The sequence below is a fragment of the Galeopterus variegatus genome, unplaced genomic scaffold (genome assembly GCF_000696425.1).
Source record: "Galeopterus variegatus unplaced genomic scaffold, G_variegatus-3.0.2 Scaffold4504, whole genome shotgun sequence".
Classification (NCBI taxonomy): Eukaryota; Metazoa; Chordata; class Mammalia; order Dermoptera; family Cynocephalidae; genus Galeopterus; species Galeopterus variegatus.
The window spans coordinates 69,343-80,156 of record NW_007730615.1 but is presented as its reverse complement, the minus strand read 5'-3'; the positions used below and the strand labels follow the sequence as shown (position 1 = coordinate 80,156).

At 43.0% G+C, this 10,814-nt stretch overlaps 1 protein-coding gene across 1 annotated transcript in view; it reads right to left on the bottom strand.

Annotated features, from left to right (window-relative positions):
• Window positions 1–3,332: 3,332 nt before the first annotated feature.
• ZNF2 (zinc finger protein 2) overlaps window positions 3,333–10,814 on the bottom strand; it is an 18,532-nt gene continuing 11,050 nt past the window's right edge. Inside the window, exons 3-6 of the mRNA XM_008587713.1 lie at window positions 8,786–8,912; window positions 5,811–5,924; window positions 4,106–5,299; window positions 3,333–3,976 (exon numbers count right to left, since the gene is read on the bottom strand). Coding sequence (XP_008585935.1) covers window positions 4,296–5,299; window positions 5,811–5,924; window positions 8,786–8,912 — 1,245 coding nt within the window. The 3' untranslated portion in view covers window positions 3,333–3,976; window positions 4,106–4,295. The remainder of the gene's footprint in view (window positions 3,977–4,105; window positions 5,300–5,810; window positions 5,925–8,785; window positions 8,913–10,814) is intronic.

The following is a 10,814-nucleotide window of genomic DNA, read 5'->3' as shown; positions in this document are numbered from 1 at the left end:
ATATATATATATATAATTTCCCCAACACATTCAAACTCTTATAAATGCATTTCAGGGAAGCACCCTCACTAGGATCCCTATCACCCCAATTCAACAGGGTCCACTTTGACTTCTTTCTACCTTTTTACTTCAGGAGTTCCGACTCAATAACATGGATCACTCAGGAACTTCCCGTCCACTGCATTGTTCTCTTAGACTTCCTAAGGAATCATGGGTCTGGTTTTATTGAAAATGAATATATTGATGTTATTTAATGACTGGCACCTGGTAGCCTTGCTCCCAAAGCTCCTTCTTCAGCTCTGTGCTATTTATTATATAAGATAATAAATAGTGGGGATTCATTTATTCTTAGAAGCACAGGCTTGGGGAAGAGTGAGCTCAGAAGCTGGCCAGCCCTCGTGATGGCCATCCTGGCATCCTGACACCCCAAATCAATTCCTGGGATTGGTGGTCCTGCCAACTGTCTGTACCCAGATTTCTTCCATCTACTGTATTTTCTTTATCTCAAGGTTCTCCAGCATCACCAACCCTTCTCTTTGAAGAATTGACTCATGGAGTGCTTCTGTTCATTTGTGTGGTAAGTATTCAATTCTGTCTTAAAATTTAGATAGGGCTTATTTGACACCAGAGATATTATTTCATTTCTTTGAAATAACTTCTAAAGTCTTAGGCTCAAACCCTACAAATACTACCCAGGCTTTTTTGCTTTATATCTTAAGAATGCTGCCATACTACTAATTTGATCAATTTCTGATTTCAAGATTTGATCCTACTTCACCATTAGGTGGAGCTAAAACCTCAAAATTTAAGGCCTCCACTACTGCATGCCATATTGGGAGATATCAATTAAAGGTAAAACGTACCTTTCCTTAGAGTTTTTAGCAGGAGATAAAAAAANTTCTCTTTGAAGAATTGACTCATGGAGTGCTTCTGTTCATTTGTGTGGTAAGTATTCAATTCTGTCTTAAAATTTAGATAGGGCTTATTTGACACCAGAGATATTATTTCATTTCTTTGAAATAACTTCTAAAGTCTTAGGCTCAAACCCTACAAATACTACCCAGGCTTTTTTGCTTTATATCTTAAGAATGCTGCCATACTACTAATTTGATCAATTTCTGATTTCAAGATTTGATCCTACTTCACCATTAGGTGGAGCTAAAACCTCAAAATTTAAGGCCTCCACTACTGCATGCCATATTGGGAGATATCAATTAAAGGTAAAACGTACCTTTCCTTAGAGTTTTTAGCAGGAGATAAAAAAAGTATTCCACATTTAAAGAAGACAAAAACAAAAACCCCACAGATCACTGAATTTAAAAAGGGGAAAAAGGGAAAATTATTGAATTTACATCCACACAGTTTCAATTATCACTGTACTCAAAAGTCCATTAGAATTTAGAATTTAGCTCTCTCTGCTTCCACCATCTTGCAATGTGAGACTCCTGGGTCATGTCATCACCACCAGATGGACTTTGGATTTCTCAGCCTCAGAAACTTATGAAAGCCCTCACCAGAAGCTGCTGCCATGCCCTTGAACTTTCCAGACTCCAGAACTAAATTCATAATCAGCATGTCCTCTGGGCTGCAGTATGTGGAATGGCAAGAACTCAGACATTGGAATATGAGAGATCTGAACTCAAATTCTGGCTAAGGCACTTCGGATTCACTTGCCAGTTTGTGCTAGTCAAGTCTCTGACCCTTGGTTTTCCTTTCTGTAATATGGGACTAACAACACCCACTTTGCAGAGCTGTGGAGCAGATTAGTGATAATGTATAAAGGTGCTTAGCATAATGAATAGTTCATAGTAAACAACCATTATATTATAAGGTATTTTTGTGGGGATTTTTGGTAGGTCTTCATGTTATTATCCATGATATGGGTTTGTCTTTGTTCACAATCGCTTTACAGATCCTCAAGCATTGTGCTTAATGGATGATAAATGCACACGATTGCACCTTGAAAAACATGAGTATTTGGATTGATAAATCCTTAAATCATTAAAAAATCAAATCATTAAGTTATTAAAAAATTCAAAAATCGATGGTAAAATGTCTAAGGGAAATTCTTGTGACCCTCATTTATTTTTAACAAGACAGTAAATTAAAGATTCAGAACTTCAGAGACAGTCACCACTCAGAAGTCTATCAATAGCCCTTTCTATTTTCTACTTGACTTTATTAAACATTTCAGATATTATCTGTACCACTAGATTCTGTGACATTTTTCCTCAAGTTGCTTCAAAAGTCCACACATATAGTCTTCCCTGCTGTTTATCTGCTCTAAGGTGGACCAAAATTAAGGGGGTTGTTAGTAGGTTGGGGAGGGGTCTGTTTGGTAATTCAGTTTCTTTTTTTTAAAAGATGACCGGTAAGGGGATCTTAACCCTTGGCTTGGTGTTGTCAGCACCACGCTCAGCCAGTGAGCAAACCGGCCATCCCTATATAGGATCTGAACCCGTGGCCTTGGTGTTATCAGCACCGCACTCTCCCGAGTGAGCCACGGGCCAGCCTGTAATTCAGTTTCTTGACTCTGACTTTAACTGCTAGGGGAAATCCACCCTGATCTACTGGGATTCATGTAGGGCAATCTAATTCCTGATAGCCTTTCAGAACCAAGTCCTTTTCCAGACCTCATCTTAAACAAATACAAAGAGGATGCAGATGCATAGAGTTAAGGTTGCCTAGTGCCTGACCTTTGACAAAATAAAAGTAAGGAAATGGAAGAGTCTTGGGAGTCAGGATGTAGGGCTTGGCAATGGGAATCACATTAAGGCAGACCTTACATATTTAGAGAAGTTTCCATTAAACAGGGAGCTATTTTAGGTCTTGAGTAAGGCAATGATGGGCAGGACGAGGTCATGTGGAAAGAATGGACTAAAAGTAACATGCAAAACGTAACTGCAACAGAGGCTCTTGGTGTTAACCAAACACTGAGATGCTTGTTTACTTTCCTACCCTCCAGATGCTGGGTTCTGGCTTAGGAGATGTGGATAGAAGTGATGTAAGTCTGGCCCTTAAACATATCCCACAAATTCCTCTAGCTTTCTCTTCCTCTTTCATGGTACCCTTGGAGGCCAAATGTTTTAAATGATGAAGATGGAATAAGATAGACTGACTCACACCAGATTTTGCTGAGACACAGATCATTGTTTACTTGGGGGCTTATTTGTTACTGCAGCATGGCTTAAAATATCCTTCTTTCATAATAAACAGGGAAGTGATAGGAGCCTGGGATAATTAGGGATAGGCTGGGCTGTGAAAATTCAGAGGGATGTGAGTCCAAGAGACGTTTTGAAGGGAGAGAACTTGCTAAAAAGAAAAGTCATTCATTCAGATAAATATTTATTGAGCACCTATTATTTCCAAGGCACTGTGTGAGATACAAAGACCTACAAATCACTCTTCCAAGTGCTTACAATCTAGTTGAGGAGATAATACATGTACATAAATTATAAAATAATCAAACCTTAGTGCATAATGGTAAAGCGAATTGACTTTGAAAGTAGACCTGTATTTAAGACCTGGCTTCACCTTCTACTAGCTGTGTCACCCTTGGGAAAATTATTTAATCACTCAACTTCAGTGTGCTCATCTGTAAAATGTGGATAGGAACAGTACCTACTTCATAGGATTCATGAGAGGATCAATTCATTCCTTGTAAAACTCTTAGCTGAGTGTTTACCCTATAAGTGCTCAGTAAGTGCTAGCTATTAGTAGTAGTAGTAGTAAGAGATCTAACACAAGAGAACAAGGTCAGTGCCCCAAAAAGCTACAAGAGAGCTATAAAAACAACTGTTCTGGAAAACAGTTGTGCCTTTCCCCTCCTGTTGTAGCCTCCAGTTAGTTAAAGTGCAGTGATACCTGGAACGAAGGTTCTCAGACAAAAGGTATGTCCAAGGGTCTCCTTCTAACATCTATCTTATTGCCTAACAAAGCTCTCCAAAATTTTGAATCTTTAAAGTCATTTTCTAATTTCTGGCATCCCACGTCAGTTGTATAACACAGTAGAAGTGAGAGCTTATTAAATACTGTGGGGCAGAGGCAGGACAGGAGAACAGTAGCCAGAAGGGTTAGAATGAGCTAACGATGATCATTTTCTAATTTCCGGCATCCCACGTCAGTTGTATAACACAGTAGAAGTGAGAGCTTATTAAACACTGTGGGGCAGAGGCAGGACAGGAGAACAGTAGCCAGAAGGGTTAGAATGAGCTAACGATGGGCTTGTCTGAGATAGGGAGACCTATCATAAGTCCCTGTGGAGGCCCTTTGTCTGACCCAAGCTTTCGCCCAACTCAGTCTATTCCCTGTTTGGCGTAACGCCGTTGATGTTGAATAACAGATGACTTTGAACTGAAAACTTTCCCACACACGCTGCATTCAAACGGCTTCTCTCCCGTGTGAACTCTCTGATGCCGTGTGAGCCGGCACCTCTGGCTAAAGGCTTTCCCACACTCGCTGCATTCGTAGGGCTTGTCTCCAGTATGGATCTTCTGATGTTGCGTAAGGGACGAGCGGTCAAAGAAGGCTTTGCCACACTCATTACACTGGTAGCGAGGCTCGCCAGCATGAGCTTTCTGATGCCTGTTTAGTGATGAGACACCATAGAAGGCTTTCCCACACTCATTACACTCATAAGGCTTCCTGCCAGTGTGGATTAGCTGATGGCGAGTAAGAATACTTTTCTGGCTAAAGGATTTCCCACATTGGTGACATTCATAAGGACTTTCTCCGGTGTGGATTCTTTGGTGCCGAGTAAGGGATGAACGGTCAAAGAAGGCTTTTCCACACTCATTGCATTTAAAGGGCTTCTCTCCAGTATGAATTCGCTGATGCACAGTCAGGGACGAACGGTCAAAGAATGCTTTCCCGCACGCGCTGCATTCGTAGGGGCTCTCCCCAGTGTGAGACATCAGATGTCTGCTGAGACTGCTCCTGTGGCTGAAGGCTTTCCCACACTCATGACAGTCATAGGGCTTCTCTCCGGTGTGAGTCCTCTGATGGCGGATAAGGGACGAGTGGTCAAAAAAAGTCTTCCCACAGTCACCGCATTCCTGGTCTCTCTCTTTAGTGAGAATTTTCTTGGGTGGGGCCGACCCCCGCTGCAAACTTTTCTCCCGGGAAAGGGATTTCTTGCAAGTCTCCATGGCAGGGCTTTCCTTCTCTGTTTCCAACCCACCTTCTGGTTCATGAGCTTCAAATTTAGGACACAAGGGACTCTCTCTTCTAAATCTTTCCATCAGTGTTTCTTCTGATTTCTCTCCTGAAGCATCTTTAGTTTTAGGCTTAGTCTCCCAGTCTGGAACAAACAGAAAACACAGATGCAGTGTCTTTCCTGGGTTAGGAAATACTACAGCAGGAAGAAGAGATACTGTGATGAATCTGAAAGCAATGGACGGTCACTTGCTCCCACAAATAGTCTTATACGCTAGGGAGAGTCTGAGACTTAGGAACGAAGAAGACATGGAATAGCACTGATGGTGGACATCTCAGAAAACAGGAGAATGTCCTTCAAATGCATGGCCAGGATAATTAGGAGAATATGCTGAGCGGAGAGGATGGTGATCAATAGGAATATCAATAGGTGATCAATAGGGCAAGATGACAGATCTGAGAAGATAAACATCTGGTATCTACAGATGAATAATACTTAAAGGTGTACAGGAAAAAAATGAAAGCTGATGGGTGATATACAATAAACACTACAGCAGAAAACCTGAATTGAGAAAAAGGTGACACCCAATATTCCCCTCCACACCCAAATAACAAGCACAACAGGACTCTGCCCTGTCCCATTCAGACACAGTTACCTAGAGAGACACTCTCCAGACATTCCCTCTCATCATATCCGCGAAGATCTGCTATCCATGGCTCGTCCCCTCTCTTCAACTGAAAAATCACATCGGATGGAGGAACAGGAAGTCCTGTTCATGGAGAAAGAAACAGGCCAGGTGGTTGTATGTGATGAAAATACATAATTATTCCAAAGCTTAATCCCGGCCTCAGTCTTTCAGAGAGGAACTGCAACAGGCAGAACGTGCCAGCCAGGGGTGCAGAGTACAAGGCAGAGGAGCCCCTGAACGAAGGGTGGGACTGAGGTTCTACCAAGAAACAAGTGGCACTCGGTCAGAAAGTTGACTCGCTTTTTTTTGTTTTGGTTTTTTGGCCGGTACAGGGATCAAACCCTAGACCTTGGTGTTATCAGCACCACACTCTAACCAACTGAGCTAACCAGCTGGTCTTCAGTCAGAAAGCTGACAAAATCCATTTGAACTGGTGTGTTTATTCTTCCCTGTGAAGTGAATGGGAAGCTCCCAGCTTTAGTGCTGGTGGGATGAAGGTCCTCGGCTCAGGGGAGGTGAGACAGAAAAAAGATCACCTTGAGTAAAAAGGTGTAATGAAGGTGCCCATGTTTGTTTGCTTGTTTACCTTTAGTATAATGCTTTTATTGAAGCAAGTCAGTTCATTGTAAGAAAATTAGAGGGATGTACAAGTGCCGCTGACTGGGTGCCCCCCAACCTCACTGAGGCTTAATCCCACCATGAACTGATGAGGGAGGGAAATCCTATTATGGTAATTGAAAAGTGGGGCCTTGAGGGCTGGCCCATGGCTCACTTGGGAGAGCGTGGTGCTGACAACACCAAGTCAAGGGTTAAGATCCCCTTACCAGTCATCTTCTGAAAAAAAAAAAGGAAAAGAAAAGTGGGGCCTTGAAGAGGTGATTAGATTGCAGGACCATGCCATGGTGAATGGATTAATAATGGAAGTCAGGGGCGTGCTTCTGAGGGCTTTAAAGGGAAGTGCATGAGGAGCTGTCTCTCTCTCTCTGCTCTGCCATTTCTGCCACGTGAGACCCCTGGGTCACTGTTGCCATCACCATATGTGTTCCCTGGACTTTGGACTTCCCAGCCTCCAAAACAGGAAAAGAAAAGTGGGGGCTTGAAGAGGTGATTAGATTGCAGGACCATGCCATGGTGAATGGATTAATAATGGAAGTCAGGGGCGTGCTTCTGAGGGCTTTAAAGGGAAGTGCATGAGGAGCTGTCTCTCTCTCTCTGCTCTGCCATTTCTGCCACGTGAGACCCCTGGGTCACTGTTGCCATCACCATATGTGTTCCCTGGACTTTGGACTTCCCAGCCTCCAAAACCGTAAGCAATAAATTTCATTTTCTTTATAAAGTACCCAGTTCCAGATGTTTTGTTATTAGCAATAGAAATGGACTAATACAACAAATACAAGGAAAAACCACCTTTCATACTTTCTATGTTTTTTCCTTTCTTTCTATTCATTTTGAGACTGAAGATACCTGTAGATGCATTTTGTTAAAAACTAGATAACGAAATAATGCTAATGTATAAACTTGATTTTTTTCACATAATAATAAACTTAAAATATTATTTTATTTCAACTAGCACAGATCTACCTTACCTTTTTAGTGGCTACATGATATTCCACCATATGTAATGACATAATTTATTTAAGGAATCCCTTGCTGACAGGCATTTTAGACTGTTTTAACTGTTTTGCTATTAACAAACCATGAATGGTATGATCAACATTATGTATACCATGGATTGCTAATCCTATTATTTCATTAGGATAAATGATTAGAATCGAACCTTTCCACTTTAGGTTACATAAAAAAGCAGATTCCCTCCTGGAAATAGGCCTGAGCTCTCAACTCCCCTTGCACTGGGCTCCCAACTTGGGGAAGAGAGGCACTTTCCTATTGGGCCCGAGGATCATTTATGGGGTTGTATGCTGATTCTCTGCTGAATCATACTCAACACCTGCCGTGGCTTCCTGTCTCTGACCTTAGGAATTCCAGTTTCCTCAATATTTCATCTTGCCAAAAGCCTGTGACAAAGGCCCAGCAGTCTCCCTTCCTGCCTCCCGAACATTCTGCTCTGTTTGGGAGACTGTGTGGCCTATTTAAGTCAATCCAGGGGGTGTTAGTGCTTGCTTTTTTGACCTGCCTTGTGTAAAATCTGCAACATGACTCCTTTTACTGCCACCCACTGCTCATTTTAAGCCTAACTCTGAATCTGTGCACCCTCTCAACCTCTTATTCTTGAAGATTCTGAGTTCCCATTACCTACAGCAGCCCAGCTTCACTTGTCATTAATACCTGACATCAGAAGTGGCTCTTAATTTCCCCTTTGTCACTCATGTCTTCATAATTGCATAGTATCTTCTGTGAGCATCTCTCTAAGACTGTACTTAAGATAAACATTCAAAATCAAACACATCTCTGGTGACCTACTCAGAGCACAGCCCTACTCCCACACCTCCCTCTTTTTAAAGGAAACACTTCTTTCCTCTCTCCCCTGGCTTCCATGAGAAGAAATTACCCATCAGTAAGATGGCCCCTTGCCCACCACTTAGTCCCCTGATGGAGCTGAGTGCATCACCTGACTGGTGATCCAGGAGAGGAACTGGCCATGTGTAGCGCAGCCTCTTCTGCTCGGCTCTGTGGAGAGCCAGCTCCCTGCATCAAGCACACGTTCTGTCCTGTCCCTCAGCCCTCCCTCCATTTTGCAGGGGCAGGCTGCTGAGCAAGAGAGCCTGTAGCCATCCAGCACTGCTCCCAGCTGTCCAATGGTGGGGATCAGTATTAAGAAGTTCACTGCTGCTGTACACCTAAGCCATGTCCTTTAACTCTGATCTTGTCTCTCGGGTGGCTCAGAACTCAGGTAAGGAGAGAACCGGTATCAATTTCTCGGCCCCTTCAACCTCCCATGAGCATAGCACAGCGTCTAACCTCTCAGGGGAAGCTCTCCTTACCCAGTGAGACAATGCTCTTATAGTTCTCCAGCATCACCTCCTTGTAGAGGTCCCTCTGACTAGGGACCAGATGTCTCCACTCTTCATCTGTGAAAATCACAGCCACATCCTCGAATGTCACCGATTCCTGAAAACACAATCACATTCTCCTTTACTCATAATCCTTCTCTTTATGTGGACCAGACCAAAATGTCATAAACACGACAGCCCTGGAAGATGTGGAGGGGGTGTAAGAGAAATGGTCCTGACAAAGTAGGGCTTTGAAGAACTTTGGGAAAGTGGCTTATCACCCAAGACATGAAGTTCTTGGTCATAATCCCACACCACTAGGCTTATAGGTGAGCCTGTGAATACCAGGGGCTCTTTTTCAGACTTACAAAAAACTTGCGGGCCGGCCTGGTGGCGCACTGCTACAGTGCGCCACTTGGGAGCACGGCAGCGCTCCCGCCGAGGGTTCGGATCCCACATACAGACCGGCCGCTCACTGGCTGAGCGAGGGGCGGGAGCAACACCGAGGGTTGCGATCCTGTTGCCGGTCCCGGTCTGGTATGGGCGCGACACTGAGGGTTGCGATCCGTTGCCGGTCACGAAAAAAGACAAAAAGAAAAAAAAAAAAAAAAAAAAACTTGCAAGAACAGAACAAAATATTCTTGTGTACCCTTCACAAAGCTTCTCCAAATGTTAACATTTTCCACATTTGCTTTATCTCTCTCTTTCTATGTATATATGAGGGTACCTCAAAAAGTTCATGGAAAAACAGAATTAAAATATAATACAAATCTTTCATGCACTTTCTGAAGATCCCTTGTATACTTTGATTATACAAGAGAATGTCCCTGTTTTTACAAAATACACAATGAAATATTTAGGAGTAAAGGGACATTATGTTTGCAAGTTACTCAAGAGGTTCAGGAAAAAGAAGAATATACAAGGGGTTTTCTTTTTTCTTTGTCCTTTTTGAGGACCGGCTGCACCGCACTCAGCCAGTGAGCGCTGTGAGCGCTCCGGTCATCCCCATATAGGATCCGAACCCGCGGCGGGAGCGCTGCTGCGCTTCCCAGCGCTGCACTCTCCCGAGTGCACCATGGGCTCGGCCCATACAAGAGGTTTTCAAAAAGTTCATGGAAAGATTACTATTATCTCTTAATTCTATTTTTCCATGAACTTTTTGAAGTACCTTCATAAATATAAAAAATCAAGGAAATAGCATTGATATTACACTATTATCTAATCTACAACTTTATTCAAATTTCACCAGTTGCCTATTTTTTTCTTTTACAAGTCTTTAGAATAATGATATTAGATCATCTTTAGGATCCCTCTCATTTCACTCGAATGCTGTGATTCTGTAAGATTGCATCTTTATCCTGGTTCTAAAACCCCAGGTAAGTCTCCAGTGTGTCTGCAGAAGTTCTAGACCAGAGCATGGAATTCAAGACTCTCTTCCCTTGCGCAGATTGGAAGCAAGCTACATGTCTCTACCCATTAAGACTCTCTTCAAGATTCTTACAACCTTACCAAGGTGCCCTGCAGTATGTATCACATTCCCCAGTCTAACATTGGGGCCTACTCTTGTTCCATACATGGATGTATTGAATGCACAGTCAGGACCAGAACCAGCCCACTGTTCCCCAAACCTTCCAATCAGACCTGAGTCATCGGCTTTTAGGCAAAATCACTCAGAGCGAAGTCTACAAGGGTTGTGATGGAGTTTGGATGTGTTTTTCCCTCCAAAACTCATGTGGAAATTTGATCCCCAATGTGGCAGTGTTGGAAACTATTTGAGTAATGGGGGCAGATCTCTCATGAATGGATTAATGCTCTCCCTGGGGGATGGGAGATTAATGAGTGAGTTCTCGCTCTACTAGTTCCCACGAGAGCTGGTTGTTTAAAAAGACCCTGGTACCTTTTCTCTCTCTCTTGCTTCCTCTTGCCATGTGATCTGCTTGTACCCTCTGGCTGCCTGCCACTTTCTTTCTTTTTTTTTTTGTCTTTTTCCGTGTCCGGCAACGGATCGCAACCCTCAGTG